General features: G+C 39.7%; 1 protein-coding gene across 1 annotated transcript; it reads left to right on the top strand.

Moving 5' to 3' along the window:
• The first annotated feature begins 5,880 nt into the window (after positions 1-5,880).
• On the top strand, positions 5,881-16,186 carry dusp8b (dual specificity phosphatase 8b). The gene is made up of 5 exons (XM_084123645.1): positions 5,881-6,201; positions 11,398-11,564; positions 12,389-12,548; positions 13,468-13,591; positions 14,277-16,186. The coding sequence occupies exons 1-5, from the start codon at positions 6,135-6,137 to the stop codon at positions 15,328-15,330; spliced, it is 1,572 nt and encodes a 523-aa protein (XP_083979771.1). The 5' UTR covers positions 5,881-6,134; the 3' UTR covers positions 15,331-16,186.
• Positions 16,187-17,579: the final 1,393 nt, after the last annotated feature.

The raw sequence follows: 17,579 nt of genomic DNA, 5'->3' as shown, positions 1-17,579 counted from the left end.
TGTAGTGTCTTCAGGTCAAATACCGTCATGGTGGAGCAACAGTTTTGAGAGAATATGAATGAGCAAGTTAGTTAAAGTTAGTTGGCATGTTTATAGTGAGCTACTAGAGATGCACCGATCATGATATTGTATGGCTGATTTTTTTTACAAGCAAATGGGCCGATTCAGATACTGGCTGCCAAATATTTGTTTTTCTTTAAGCAAATTTATTTGTTGTTTATTTGTTCTATTACAGGCCAAACTGGCCTTAAACTAACAAAACAATAATGACAGCAGTGAGTAAGCAGCAGTTCAGAAAGCATCTGATCGTAGCGATGATTTGTTTTCACCAGCTCTGCAATTCAGCACTGCAGTGAAGTCCCGTCGTGTTCATTTATACAGCACTTAAAAGCAAACAGCTTTACAGGATCAAGCATGAAAAACAGCAGCAGTGTCTATTTTAATTAGAACTACAGCTTTAGCTGCTACTATGAAGTGTGTTCATGTTTTTATTCGCATCTGACCTCGACTGAACAGAAGAAATGAACTTCCACCTTAAAGAAGGCGGAGCCTCAGAGCCACACCCACACGTTACATCATCACCACAGACCAATGGGACTTCGAAGGTGTTTACCGGCCGGGGGGGTGTTTCGCAAGTTCTGTTGTCAGCAGTTCAGCTGTGTTTCATAAACCATTGTTCCAACGAACATTCGCAAACAGCATCGCACAGTTGTGTTTTTAGAAGCAGTTTCTAGTTTGCATGACATGTGGACTCAATAAATCCTGATCTTGAGCAAAATAAGCAAGCTGACATTCAGTACAATCTGTGTCTTTTATTAAGAATACATACAAATGTCATTTACGTCTTTTAGTTTGTCAAGAGATTTTAAAGTGTCGTTTTTGAAGAGTGCGCATGTGTGAACGAGCTCTAGTGTAAGAACGAGCCTATGAGTGAATCTGGAAATAAAGCAAAATAACTGAGAAAACTGAGAAATAGTCCTCAGATGCATGTCTGTAATTTATAGCAAAAAATCAGGCATACGGGAAACAACCCAGAGCGAACTCTCCTGCAAAGATGGCTTTGGTGAGCTTAGTTTTGTCCTGGTTTTGTTGACATCACACCAGTTCGTTCTTTGATTCCTCTTGAAATATACCTGGGCCTGTTTAAGTGTCCGACAACAAAACATGAGCACATCCTTCAGCAAGCACTGACTGAGCCCAGCATAAAAATTCCCAGTGCTCCCAGTGACCTAACAGGTCAGTCTCTCTAAATGTCTTGTGGAGTCAGTGACCCTGCAGCTGTCGGGGGTTTTAGTGGGTCAAGAGAGTGTGTGATGATCCTCTTCTCTGGGATCCTACATCACACTCGAGGCATGCCAGGACACACACACACGGGAGACACGTCACGGCTGGAATTACATGTTGATTGCTTGTTTGCAGCAAGTCTTAACAACCAGTTCTGTCAACACACGCGGTGTTTTACCTGCTCTGGTCATGTAGATGAACGTGTAGAAACTGATGCGAGAAACATTACCGTGTGCTGATATCATGCAAAAACACTCCTGAGTGTCATGGCCTTATGAGGAGTGAGAGATGTGCCACACACACACACACACACACTTGTACGAACACACCATTTTCTGACTTATGAAAATCGCATGCTCTGCATCGGGAATTATGACGTTCTGTTCTACATCCGTGTAATATTGGAGAAGACTGAAATAAAGGCCCTCATCTGAGCTGGTGGGTGGCGTATGAAGCAAGGCTTGTGAAGATGTGCCGAGGTTATCTCACTGAGGAAGAATGTGTGATTTATTCCCCTTCCACTCTTTTCTTCCCACATCTCCGGAATCAGAGGAATGAACCGGATCATCCCACCTGAAGACTCCTGCTTTAAGTTAAACGGTATATTTGCAGTGCAATGAACTAATAGATCTGCACATGTTTGATCTCAGCTCTCTTTTGGAAAAGCATACGACTAGTTCTTCTGTACTGAAACTACACATCTAGATTTTATGTGACCAATTTACTGTATTTGTCTTGTGCTGGACATGACAGAGTGCATCATGTAATGTAATGCATTGCATTCAACAATGATTCTGATATTTGATACAGCATATTTTTATTTTTATTATATTTTGACACCCTAGCAACCGCATAGCAACACCATAGCAACCACCCAGAATACCCTAGCAACCACCCAGAACACCTTAGCAACCCGCTAGAAACTCTCTAGCAACCGTGCCCAATTTTTCCACTGCAAGCACCACTCACATTTTCTTCAGGAAATGTACATTCTACTTATAAAATACAATTGAATACAAATAGGCTACAATACAAATATAGTGAATTTAGGCATCACAACATTATAATGTATTGCATGGAAATGGATATTCATTTTTGGATTTGATATTACATTTATGCTTTTTTAATAATTAATGTTAATTATGTTGTTATTTATAGCTCATGTGATTAGCTCACAAAAACTGCCCAAGCAAAGATGGCAGCACACAGTTCACATGCTTCATAAACGCATCTGCATCTTTAATATCTCTCTGCTGTATATCAGATGTCTTTGTTTGAAGTGTGTATTTCTGCGTATACACTCATTCTACTAAAAATGTGTTCATCATGTCCTGTGAGGAATATAGCAAGCTAGTTTTCCATTCCAAACACAGATCCATATTCTCCAGGACTCCAGCAGTTGCTAGGAAGACTGTGTGTGTGTGTGTGTGTGTGTGTGTATGTGTGATGTTGGTCTACTGCCATCTAGTGCTGGTTATGAGTCCTACATTCAGTTTTGGAAGGGAAAAAAACTATTCACGTGACAATTTTTTATTATTGTCCTCTGTTGCTGGGCAGCCTGTGTGTGTGTGTGTGTGTGTGTGTGTGTGTGTGTGTGTGTGTGTGTGTGTGTGTGTGTGTGTGTGTGTGTGTGTGTGTGTGTGTGTGTGTGTGTGTGTGTGTGTGTGTGTGTGTGTGTGTGTGTGTGAATTAGCACCTGTGTTCCCTCAAGTCTGCTCCGTGCATATTCAGGCAATTATCATATTTCTCATTTTTAGAAGTGTGGATCAGTTTATAATTACATGCAAAAGCGTGTGTGTGTGTGTGTGTGTGTGTGTGTGTGTGTGTGTGTGTGTGTATAGGGGCTACGTTAATATCCCTGCAGTCATCCAGCAGTCAGTGTCATTGTTCCTGCATTAAAGATGTAGTATTCTCCCTCAACACTGAAACAGCGTACAGAAATAGCTACCTTACTCACAGCACTATTTACAGCACTGCAGTCATACACACAACTTTGGACAAACAGAAACGTGCAGGCCGGTCAGCGAAAAGCCCCTCAATTAAAACTGGTACATGAACCCGTCGGGTCCTAATTTGCCGTCTCGAGTTTCACTGATCTGGCAACCTGTGCAACCTTGAGAAATGTCACTGCACCATTGCAGCCAACAGAGAGATGTGGACGGAGAAAAGCCCAGCTGAACACACACCTTGTTTTATAACAAACAAACAACACTTATCTGTATTATTCTATTCTATTCTATTCTATTCTATTCTATTCTATTCTATTCTATTCTATTCTATTCTATTCTATTTGATTCTATTCTATTCTATTCTAATGTAATATATTCTATTCTATTCTATTCTAATGTAATATATTCTATTCTATTCTATTATTCTATTATATTCTATTATTTTCTATTATTCTATTCTATTCTAATCTATTCTATTATATTCTATTCTATTATTCTATTCTATTCTATTATGCTATTATATTCTATTATTTTCTGTTATTCTATTCTATTCTAATGTAATATATTATATTATATTATTATATTATATTATATTATATTATATTATTCTATTCTATTCTATTCTATTCTAATCTAATCTAATCTAATCTAATCTAATCTAATCTAATCTATTCTATTCTATTCTATTCTAATCTATTCTATTCTATTCTATTCTATTCTATTATTCTATTCTATTCTATTCTATTATTCTATTATATTATATTATATTATGCTATTATATTATATTCTTTTCTGTTATTCTATTCTATTCTATTCTAATGTATTCTATTATTTTCTATTATTCTATTCTATTCTAATCTATTCTATTCTATTCTATTCTATTCTATTATTCTATTATATTCTATTATTTTCTATTATTCTATTCTATTCTAATCTATTCTATTCTATTATTCTATTATATTCTATTATTTTCTATTATTCTATCTGGTCTAACAAAATCTGGTAAGAGAAATGAACATAATGGATTCAATCTATCCTGTCATCAGTATCATATATGGATGATTAATGGCCAACGATTGGCAATGGATGTTTTAGCGAAACTTCGCTAAAATACCGTAAATGTAACCGCACCGTTATGCTGTAGTTTAACGAATGTTTTAGCACTTCACACACAGTTTCTGAGCACAGCACATACAGAGAAACTGGCATATTCATTCTTTCCCAGTATGAATGATTAATGTCTAATGATTACATTTTTATCTATTTTCGTCAGTGAAACTGGAATTTCACCAGTTTGATTGCACCGTCATGCTGCAGTTTAACATGTTTTAGCACTTTGTATATATCTTTACGTATGCATAGATCTATATCCCATCATGATGATCAGTCTGCATGATTAACAGCCAACGACTGCAAACGAAGGTTTTAGTTTTTTCACAGGCGTAAGCTCCCAGACTGAAATGCATGTTTGAGCTGAAAGAAACTTGCACTGGTGTATCTTAAAATATGTCAGTGTCATTGTTTTGTCTCAAGATCTGTTTCACACAGGCATGTTTATTAAAGCTACTTAAATAACTGAACTAAGGCCTGATATGGCTTAATGTAAACCCTGTCCGTGAAACCAGGCCAGTGTATGTTTACATCTGTCAGGGAGAAAAGGTCACATAAGCCTATATTAAATCTATCCCATCAAGATTTCAGTATGCGGATGATAAACAGCCAATGATTGACAAGTGACCTTTTCTTGTACGCTGAACTTCGCATGCATTTCACCAATGTGATTGCATCGTTGTGCTTTAGGTTTTAGCACTTTAGCACATAATGTATTAGAGTTATCAAATCATGATGTCAGTTTGAATGATTCATTAATAATTGGAAATTGACCTTTTTTGCACCTTTGTGCTGCAGATTAACGGTTTTAGCACCACCCTACATCTAAGAGAAATGGACAAATAATGGATTCAATCTATCCCTGTATGATTTCAGCATAGCCTATATGGATGATTAACGGCTAATGATTGATGCATGATGTCGGCCGTGATTAACACTGATTGATTCAAGGACAAACTGTTCTTTTGTTGAGCCGAGTGTGAAGTGCAGTGAGTCAACATGGACTTCCCAGTGAAGGGACACACAGATCATGCGCGTGATAATGTGTCCATTACATAAGCAATGATGATGCCTACAGTAAGCAGAGAGATCGGTCGAAAGAACTACAGCTCCTGTTGATTGCAACACACACACACACAAAAAAACACACAAACACACAAAACACACACACGCATACACACAAACACACACACACACACACATACACACACATACACAAACACACATACACACAGACAAACACACACACACACACGCATACACACAAACACACGCATACACACAAACACACGCATACACACAAACACAAACACACACACACACACAAACACACACACACACACACATACACACAAACACACGCATACACACATACACATACACATACACACACACACACACACACACACACACACTCTCTCTCTTCCCTCTGCGCTCTGGCCCCATCGGTGGCCGCATAGTTGTCTGATGAGTCAGGAATGTGGTTGCATGCCTTACACATGAGCTATTACTGAACACTGGAGAGAGAGAGAGAGAGAGAGAGAGAGAGAGAGAGAGAGAGAGAGGGAGGGAGGAGGCGCAACATTAGAGAGGCAGGCGCGCGCGCTCGCTCTGAAAGTCAGAAGTGAAAAGGCGCACGAGAGGAAAGAGCGCGCGGCCGCTGAAACACAAAGGCGTCTCTGATATCAGTGTGTCAGTGTATCAGCGCTCATCTGAGCTCGGCTGGATTGTGCAGATTTCCTGCAGGTTTCCGTGTGTCCTGGATGCCCTGCTGATCCTCCACTGACAGACATGCACGAGAGCGAGATGAGGCTGAAGATGCGCGTCAGGCGCATTAAAGAAGGGCGAGATCTGAGAGGTGAGCTGGAGAGTGTGTGTGCTTGGAGAGTGTGTGTGCTTGCTTGGAGAGTGTGTGTGCTTGGGATTTAGATATACAGTAAGATTTTGCATGCACCTTTTGCGTTATTTGTGATTCATCTGCCTTGAATTTGTACTTTTCCACTCTGTTAGTGTAGTTATGGGAGTGTATGAGAATGCATCATGTGGTTTTCAGTGTGTGTGCGTGTGTGTGTGTGTGTATGCAAGTGTGTCTCCCGTTCGCTTCATCTTATTGCATCTCAGTGACCTCATCCTCCTCCTTATGTTTGGACATCGATGACAAGCCGTCATGAGTTTCGATCTTTGACTTAATTTAAATACATGACCATTCATTGAGTGCATTACAGGAGGTAATTTCCCAAGGAATATTCTTTAGGAAATTACCTCCTGTTTGCATTCACTTACAGTTAAATAAATAAATGTATAAATAAATTATAAAGTAAAAATGTAATATAACAATACTTATTTTAATAAATAAATAATATTATATTATCAATATTAATTATTTATTCTTAAAATTAAATAATTATAAATACATTATATATGACAAAAATAATTATATATATATATTAAAAATTTAAATAAAATAATTATAAATACAAGATAAATGTCTAGAATATTACATCAAATATTTAAATATAAAGAAAACCATAACTCATGATTTGAGTATTTGTTTGACTTTACATGTAACTATTTTGTTTACATATAAGAGGAGGAAAAAACTTTGTCTATTTTTAGGTCTCTCACCAATATTTTATTAATATTAATATTTGTTTGTATTTAAAAAAACAAAAAAGTGGGTCTTGCATGTGTGTTATTTGATGAACTCTGCTTTGTTGCAACTCTCCATCTCTCACGTTTCTTATTTGGAGTTTGCCAACACATGCAGGTGAAGATTTGAACTATTTCAGCGGATTGTAATTGCCTTCAATCTATCATGCGCTGACATCAACAGCAGAAATATGGAAACCTGATGACTGCGAGATTTGAAATATGACATTGTGTCATTCCATAAATCTCAATGTGCCTGAACTTGCTGCAGTATCATGTCCCCACGAACACATTTAGCATGCTTTCTGTAAGCTCCTGCTAAGCAAGGCCCTAAATACTACAGATCTCTATTTAGCCCTCACACACTCACACACACACACACACACACTCACACACACACACACACACACACACACACATATATATTCTGGCAGATAATGCACATGTGATTTAATTTCAAACAGCTTGGTTTGAATACCTTTTGAGTGTTTATTAAAAAATAATACAGTCTGCACAAAACCAATCAATCACCCTCTCTGCCAGTGAAGGGTCTGGCGTGTTTTACTCACGCTTTGAGTTTTCCATGAGGATATTTCGGGAGACTGATATCACTGAGATCTCCAGAGGGGGGATCTGTGCTGCTTTTCCCTAAATCTAAATTCAGAAGCTGTAATATTTGTGGTCACTGAGCTGACTTGAGCTGAATAACGACACCATTGTCCGCCGCTTTACCACTGAATTTCTTTCATAATTGATGATTTCTGCAACACTGACACTGATATGTTCCTGTTTATTACTGTGAATCTGGATTATAATATTAGTGCTACATTAATGTGACTTGACTTGGCTATTTCTAACCAGATGTTCAGGCAAACCAAAACATATTTTTGTGGAAGTCGCCACTAAGTTTATGCAAAACAAAATGTATAATTTGTTCACACTGCAGTAAAATCAATGCTGAAGTGAATTTGATGTCAGCGAGCCTCGTGTCATGATGGGTTTGCTCCTCCCATCTGTCCGACAGCCTCAGGACTCGCTGACATCATGCATTAGGAATGTCAGCCAACCAGGTCCGCACTAACTCAGTTCATGTCTGATTCTCTGTCCGCTCGTATGCTGGTGTGTGCATGAGCGGCGAGACTGGAGACCTGTGGGCTGTGGTGTCATGAAGCAAGCTAATCAGTGCTGGATGTTAACCCTCGTGTCAGAGCATGTTCACCTCGCCTGGTGCCAGAGCACAGCGAGCTAGTCAAAACTTCTGGAGTGCATGTGTGTGTGTGTGTGCACATGTTTTTCTATCCCGGTGGGGACTTAACCCTGAATGCACACACACACTCATGGGGACTCGTGTCACTGTGGACCTACATTGAGGAAACAAGCTTATAAATGAATCAGAATGAGTTTTTTTGAAAATGTAAAAATGCAGAAATGAAAGTGTGATGGGTAGGTTTAGAGGTCGGGTTAGTGAGTGAGTGTGTGTGTGTGTGTGTGTGTGTGTGTGTGTGTGTGATGGGTAGGTTTAGGGGTAGGGTTAGTGAGTGAGTGTGTGTGTGTGTGTGTGTGTGATGGGTAGGTTTAGGGGTAGGGTTAGTGGTTAGTGTAAGAGGACAGAATATGCAGTTTGGACAGTATAAAATCCATTACGTCTATGGCGAGTGTGTGGGTGTGTGTGTGTGTGTATGAAGAGACGGCCTGTTGGCCACCCGCGTGTTGAGCGATGATGTCATCCTGCTTGGCGGTTGCTTTTAATAGCTGGAAACAGGCAGGCCTTGATCTGGCCCTTAAAGGAACAGGCGCTCTTTTAAACAAAGCACTTTGCTGATTTGAATATTCAGTTTGCTCTTTTATATATAATCTTCACCCCGAGTGAGTATTTACACAGAAACTTCCTGGTAGCTTGTTAAACTCTTAGCATGAAGTCAATGGCTTGAGGTTACACCGGTGTAATTTGAGTATCACTGGCACTTTTCTTCCGTGACAAGCCGGGTCCTGATGTCATGTGTGACTCATGTGAAAGGGTTTTTCAGACGGGTCTGTTTGGTTTGACTCACACAGCAGATCTAATGGCTGAATGATGTCATGCGAACATCACGCTGAAAAGTCCAGAACTCTTTATCTTTTGTGAATGAGAGAGTGAACTGGGCTAGTGAATGTGTGAATTGGATGGATGGCAGGGTAAATGAACGGACTGATGGATGAATAAATAAATGAGAGGTATGCCTTTGTGTCAACCTTCACACACATATACTTAGAGACTCTTACTTCATGAGCTCATCTGCTTTTTATCCTTCATATTCAAACATTTGTTGCTATTTAGTTTCTCTAGGCTATTTCATAACTCAGTCATTCCCTCATCTTGACTTGCGTGTGCCTGTGTGTCTCAGACAAACGATCCGGGCGAACTCAGTGACGTCATGGCGTCTGCAGGCTCTTCTCGGAGCCGGAGGTAAAGCGTCCAAGATTAGACGAGCGAGCGCTGGCTCCAAACTGGCATTTACAGCTCAACAAGCCACAGTTTCTGTGGAAATAAAAGTCTTTTTACTTCATTTATGTTCATTTGAAGAATTACACTGTCACATTGTGAATTTGAGGTCATCTGTGGCTAAAGCAAATAAAAGAGGCTTCATTTGAGAAATATTGAGGTCATTACATCGGCTTGCATGTGTGTTACGTACATGTTTTTTTATAGAGTGAACCTGTCCATCAAGTTGCTTTGGAATGATATTCATTATGATATATTTACAAGGGATATTCAAAATTTGAAAATAATACAAACTAATTATGGTAGCACTTTATTTTACAGCCCTGTTACCCATACAGATGTGCCTACACTCTAAAAAATGCTTTTTAAATACAATTGTGGGTCGAATATGGACAAACCCAAACGTCGGATTAAAAATGCAATTTAAACATTTAACCCAACAGGTGGGTTTGTCCATATTTGACCCAAAATTGGGTTAAAACAACCTAGCATTTTTTAAAGTGTATTACAGTAATTAATTACAATGACTATAGGCACTAACCCTGAACCTACATCTAAACCTAACCTTGACCCATGTAGTTACCTTATATAACCCAGTATTTTCTTAGGTGAGTACACTGTAAGTACATGCAAGTACAAATACTGTAAAATAATGTGCATCCAGAATTATTTTCTAGATTATATTTGTTTATTAATTGTAACAAGTCTGTAATATCACTTTCAGGGGTCCTTGGCATTAAAGCATTCTCTAAGGCTTAGAAACTGGAATTTTTCACAATAAAAGTGTGTGTGTGCGTGCGTGCGTGTGTGTGTGTGCGTGTGTGTGTGTGTGTGTGCTTCCTCTGAGTTCTGGTTGGGTGTCAGTGTTTCTGTGGCCTGCCTCGTTCCCACTGTGAGGAAGATGAGATCAGTCAGGAAGCAGGAGAGCAGAGAATCAGACACTGACACACAATCTGCCTTGTAAAGTGGCATGTCTCGGCTTTCACCACTCCATTGCTTTTCTCATTTCCTTTTCAAAGAGGGATTTCTCCGCTCTCGCAGCCCAGCAGCAGCAGTGTAGACCCGTATTTGTTGGGTACAAAATAGTTTGCTTGAGTGAAAGAGTAAACATTGGTTCAGGGAGTGTAAAAATATGCCTTGGTATTCTTCATCCTGGTGGAGGGTCATCTACTGTACGCCAAGTGTTCTGGATATGCTTGTGTGGCTTAAGCGGAATTGAAATGACAGGATATTTCTGCTGCGCCGGAAAGGCTTGTTGGCCCCTGTGGAGTTTGTGTTCGGGGTTCATGTGCAATCCAGTCGGTTAGGATGTTTGGAAAACCCCTTCATTGTACTATTATTCCATTCTTACTGTAGGTGATTGAGTTTACAGCAAACTGTGTGTGTGTGTGTGTGTGTGTGTGTGTGTGTGTGTGTGTGTGTGTGTGTGTGTGTGTGTGTGTGTGTGTGTAAGAACAATGGGTCTGATTCACTAAAACATTTTCACAAACAAATCATGAATCATCATGAACTTTTGTTCTAAATTTTATTCTTAATTTGTAGGAGCAACTGAAATCACATGTACGCAAAAAATCACATACTAATTTTATACATTTATATTCCATCTTAAATATATTTCATTATTGTGTGGAAAGCCCTTGGACATGTACATTGGACATGGACATGGTTTGGGCGTGTTTTATGCAACCCCTTTAGAATATTCCAAATTCATTCATTTAGGAAAAAATCCACACACATATCGTGAATTAGGCAGAATTTTTTCTGTGAGAAGTTCTCCTTACGAATAAGACTCAATACATGCACACGAGGGGAGTAATACGGTTGTTGCTATATTGGTTTGCCTTAAATGTGTTTGCATACTGAGTCAAATAAGATGATATCATTTGTCTTAAAACAGTTCTCTTCTTCTCTGTTCCCTTTCAGGTGGCTTTGCAGCTTTCTCTTCTTGTTTCCCTGACCTGTGTGAGAGTAAACCAGCCACTATTGTACCTCTCAGCCTGTCCCAGCCCTGTTTACCTGTGGCCAACATCGGTCCCACCCGAATCCTGCCACACCTGTACCTGGGCTCTCAGAGAGACGTCCTCAATAAGGTTGGTAGACCTCAAAATAAATGATCAATTCTGGGGTTTTCAGAAGGGGAAGTCATCACACTCTAAAAAATGTTGGGTTGTTTCAACACAAATTTGGGTCAAATATGGACAAACCCAGCCATTGGGTTAAATTTTTAAATTACATTTTGGTTGGGTTCATCCATATTTGACCCAAATTTGGGTTAAAACAACCCTGCATTTTTTTTAGAGTGCATAGTTGTGTTTGATTCTATAGTGGTCAACAGAAAACACAACAAATACAAATTTTCCTTCCCATTTGCCCCAATAGCAAAAGGAAAAATGGATTATGTGTTTTCATGACTTTACAAAAGAGCAAAAAAATATGGAGAGATTGATTAAGATGGTCAGAAGAGACAAAGATGTCAGATTTTTCAGTCAGGAAATGCTTTCAGTTTGTGTTGCGCAGACATAGCAAATTCATGAGGCATCATCAGATAACCAGGAATAGTTTTCTTTTACCTGGAGGGTGTTTGTGCATACCTTGGAATGATTGAAGTGTATCGTATCTCATCACTTAGCTAGATAACAGGCAAGTGAACGCATTCCAGAAAATACTTTCATTGATATTTGGCTGACTTAAATGTTAGCCCTGTCAAGTTGACACGAAACTCACCACCAAAACATTTTTTCTTGACTTATTATCTGTCTAGATATCTCTCATTTACAAAAGCTTCAGCATGCATGACAAACAGAGTCTGATACAGCTGGAATCTGCTCACGGAAGATGTTGGAAACTGTCTGTGGAATTTCTTTGGAATTAGTCTGTCGGCATGAACTTATGCAAAACTTCCATCTTTTAACAGGAACTGATGACTCAGAATGGTATCACATATGTCTTGAATGCCAGCAACACATGTCCCAAACCCGACTTCATCAGCGACAACCACTTCATGCGCATTCCCGTCAACGACAGCTACTGTGAGAAGCTGCTTCCTTGGCTGGACAAAACCAACGGGTTCATTGGTAAGAATGCCAGACTATATGGTTTGCTGAATGGGCAATGGAGTATTCTAGAAGGCAAATTAGAAGTTAGATCCTCTTAGGTTTGAGGTTTGGTTAACACAAGCCATCTGTGCATCAGCGTTTGAGGGAGGTATGAGTGATGTCAGCATTTGAGGTGGGCGAATGAGAGAAGCTGCTTCCTTGGTTGGACAAAACCAATGAGTTCATTGGTAAGAACCATAGACTGTAAAAAAATATGGACGTAGTGTCCGTGACGTCACCCGTAGTGTTTCTTAAGAGCATTTCTGAAGCTCAAAGTGGGCGGAGCCGGCCGTCGCCATCTTGGCCGTGCGTCACTCGTGGATAAACGAAACTGGGCAGCGAGGCGGATTAGCTGAGGTGACGTGACGCTAACAGACAGCAGACAAACGGCTAGTAGAGACATCAGCGGCAATTCACCTGTCACTCAAGTGGCCACGCCCTTAATTATGCAGAACTTTAAGGCTTAATATAATTTAAATGGATGAGTTATAAAAGAATTCACCTCCCTCACAGTTGTCATGAAGGGCAAAATTAGCTATATAGACCAAAACCACTTTTTTCACCAGGCTGTAAACATGTTTTTCTGCTGTAAAGTTGGGCATTTTAACATGGGGGTCTATGGGACTGACTCTCTTTTGGAGCCGGTCTCTAGTGGCCAGTCGATGGACTGCAGTTTAAGTTTGCTGAATGGACAATGGAGTATTCTAGAAGGCAAGTTAGAAGTTAGATCCTCTCAGGTTTGAGGTTTGGTTAACACAAGCCATCTGTGCATCAGCATTTGAGGGAGGTATGAGTGATGTCAGCATTTGAGGTGGGCGAATGAGATTACCTCATGCTTTGTGTGCAATTTAACAGTGGAACTGCTTTTGACCAGTTTGCTGTTTCTCTCTATCCACAGACAAAGCCAAGGTGTCAAACTGCAGAGTCATCGTCCATTGCTTGGCTGGCATATCCCGCTCTGCAACCATTGCCATTGCCTATATCATGAAAACTATGGGCCTGTCTTCAGATGATGCCTACAGGTAAAGCTCTTTGGATGTTCAGATACTCTATGGACTGCCGAAAAGACCAGCGTAGAGGCCTACGGTTGTTCCTGGTCAAGCTGGTGGAACAGCATAGTCTTATTGTTCACCGACCAAAAAATGCTGGTTTAGTAAGCCCATGACGGGGACCAACATGATGTTTGCATCAAATGAAATTGTGTTTTGGATCCAGGTCCTCATTAGGAGATACTGATATTCTTAACTAGTTTAATCAGCAAGCCTTCATTGGTCAGTCATGCTGTTTACCAGTCTATGTCAGTCCACTAGCTAGACCAAGACAATCAGAAATGTAATTAATGCATCGGTAACACTTAACAATAAGGTTCATTAGTTAACATTATTTAATGTATTAACTAACATGAACTAACAATGAGCAATACATTTGTTACTGTATTAGTTAATCTTTGTTAATGTTAGTTAATAAACATACAGCTATTTATTGTTTGTTCATGTTAGTTCACAGTGCATTAACTAATGTTAACAAATACAACCTTTGATTTTAATAATGTATTAGTGAATGTTGAAATTAACATTAATTAGATTAATAAATGCTGTAGAAGTATTGTTCATTTTTAGTTCATGTTAACTAATGAACCTTGTGTAAAGTGTTATCAAGTGTTATTTTGGCATTAAATTGAATTTTTCACATCTGCCATTCCTGTAGGTTTGTGAAGGACCGTCGGCCATCAATATCTCCAAATTTCAACTTCTTGGGTCAGCTGCTGGAGTTCGAGAGAGGCCTGCAGATGAAGAAGAGTCTGCCTTGTGACCCCATAAGGTTATCGGGAAAGCCGACTGAAGAGTTGGCAGATGTCCGACAGATGGAGAGCGATCACTGTGACCAGAGGAACCCTCAAACTACAGAGATCAGCATAAAGCCTCCGTCGCCAACCTCTCTGCAGAAAGACCTAAGCTCCCTTCACCTGTCCACCGAACGAATCCTTCAAAACAAACGGCTCAAGTGCTCCTTCTCCCTTGACATCAAGTCTGTCTACTCAGAGAGACAAAACCAGCAATCTTCTCCATCAGACTCTGAAAACATCCCCAAACTCTGCAGACTCGACAGCCTAAAGACTAGCAACGGAGTATGTCAACACCCTTCGAAGGTAAACCCTACGGACTCACAGTGTACTAACAAGACAAGAACGATCCAACAAATAGACAGGTGGGAAAATGGTGGCTTTGAGAGGTTATCCACCACCACTCTTTCCCTCAATCTGAAGAAGGGAAACTGCGGGCCAAGGTCGCAGGATCCCATCCGCGAGACCAACTTGAAGGCGCCTACTTTCCTCAGCTTGCCGTTGGGTTCATCCGCTAATTGGACCACGCATAGAGGCTCGAATCAAGCCAGCACCCCGATCACACCCACGGGTGACTGCCCTTGGTTCTTAGGCACTAATTTGGCACCATCTACTGGGAACCCAATGCACTTTGGCAGTGGTCCTGCTTTCACGGCTTACAGTTGCAGTGGCCAATCTGGCACCTCAAAGCCCGGCGTACGCCGAAGGGACGAAGCGCAGGATTTTCAGAACAGCTGGCTCGAGGAAGGGAAAGCGGTCGTCTGCGGTGTATCGCAAGTGGACACGAAGTACAAGCGGCGCAGCTGCCAGATGGAGTTTGAAGAGGGTATTAACACGACACAAAGCAGCGAGGAATTTGGGAAGCTGGGAAAGCAGTCCAGTTTCTCCGGGAGCATGGAGGTCATCGAGGTATCATGACAAAGATGACGATCTAACACGAAGGCAATAACTCCAGATTATTTATGAGTTCTGTTGTTGAAGAGCTTTGCATCTATGAGGGACTGACGTCTGCCGCCTTTTCAGGCTAGGGTTGAAAGAGGGGAGTTGAGGAAATGTATTAGGAATGACAGGATACACATTGGTTTTGCAAAAAGCAAAGAATACCAGTGTTTTTTTAAAGGAGCTTATAGACATATACATGATATGCACTCACACCAAAGACCTTTTCTGGCATGTCATCCTAAAGTACACTCAAAATGAAGGAGGATATACTTCTAGCATGACCATACAGAGACACTAAACCTGAAAGAATGAAATGAGTGTGTGTGTGTGTGTGTGTGTTTATGCTGGTTTTGATGCAAATTAGGGCAGCCGCACTTAACGGTGACTTCTTACCTTCTGGGGGAACTGTTTGTATGCCCAACATTGAGAAGATGTAATTGCTGTGCGACATTTATTTTTTGTCATTGCCCAATGTTCTATTTAGCTATAAACTGAGTAAAGAGGGGCAGAAGCATTCAATGATGTCACTATTCAGTATTATACATTTTATCCACGATGTAATAAAAGAGTGAAAATATGAAGTGTATGTTAAACTGGGATTCTCCCAGATCTACTACTGTGCACTGAGCATGCTCAGAACGGCTGGCTACCTACAGACTGACAAGCTGCTTCCGGCAGCACTATGTACTAAACTGTAAATCTAGACAATTTGCATATATGTGTAAAAGAATATTTCATTTTAACGGTCTATTTAAAGTTTCATGCAATGTTGCTTTAATTTATTGTATTGGTTTCATTCTGGCAATGAGCAATAATATATTATTTGAAAACGTTTCGCCTTTGTCTGAGTCTCTGATGCAAATATTGTACATCATAAACACGTATGTTTATAATTGCTATAAATTGAAGAACTACAACACACACACACACACACACATACACACATGCACAATCTCTCTCTCTCTCTCTCTCTCTCTCTCTCTCTCTCTCTCCCTTTCTTTCTCTCTCTCTCTCTCTCTCTCTCTCTCTCACACACACACACACACACACGATAGATAGATAGATAGATAGATAGATAGATAGATAGATAGATAGATAGATAGATAGATAGATAGATAGATAGATAGATAGATCAAAAAAGCATAACACAATTGCCTCTTTCCACATGCATACATGTAAATATGATGCATACAAAGTATTTTAAATCAGTCATCACCCTTTCATTACACTAATGCTGAATATGATAATAGAACGAGACAACAATAACCTACAACGGATTACAGCGCTGAGGTTAATTTCCAAATATTAAAGTTGCGATCAACATCTAAATCTAATTGTGTATAAGTGATGTTCGTTACTAAGTGTTAGAGTCTGTTGTGGAAGGTGTTGTTTGGAGGAGACAGATTTGTGATGCTTTGTTATAGACTTTCCATTAATGCGCTTGACACTGTAAGATTTGTGTTCTGTTTTCTATACGGTCAGGATCTATTTTTGGCCGCGTTTCTGTAGGAAACCATGTAAGTGTGTGTGTGTGTGTGTGTGTGTGTGTGTGTGTGTGTGTGTGTGTGTGTGTGTGTGTGTGTGCGTGAATGTGCAATCGATGAAAAAGACTTTCACATTACAGCAAATGCATTTCAGACAGCTTGGCACTAATGAAGGTAACCATTCACTTGATAATGATCTGCACCTTACTGAAGCAAAACACACACTCACTCACTCACTCACTCACACACACACACACACACCAAAGGCGCTTAAATTTACAACTGTAGCCTACTTGACTGATTGAGTGGTTTTTAATCTATGAGTCCTAATTGTCTTTTGCATGCCAGATTCCTTGTTCGAGTGTAATTAGGAGAAGGACATAATGGTGTGTGTATGTGAAATATAACTCAGTATCTTCCTCTGGCTCTGGTGTAATTCATGGAACCTTTTTTTTTCTTAGACATTTTAGTTGGACGTTTGTCTAATGTTTTTTTTATTTTTTTTTTTTATGTTACTAGTTTCAGAATGTTCTGAGAACATTTAAAAGTAACATTTAATTAATTAATTAAATTAATTAAATAGTTCTTATTTTTGTTTGCTGGGAATCCAGAGACTGCGTAAACACTGAGGAACTTTGAGTATTTGCTTTTATGAATGCTCATCTACTGTATATAATTCTTTTTTATACATGTATCAGTGTTGTGGAAGATACTGTTAAACTAGCAACTTTTAATCAAACT

The sequence above is a fragment of the Abramis brama genome, assembly GCF_963993115.1.
Source record: "Abramis brama genome assembly, chromosome: 9".
NCBI classification, from domain to species: domain Eukaryota; kingdom Metazoa; phylum Chordata; class Actinopteri; order Cypriniformes; family Leuciscidae; genus Abramis; species Abramis brama.
Note: the sequence above shows the minus strand (reverse complement) of the source record. Positions and strands in the feature narration are given on the sequence as shown.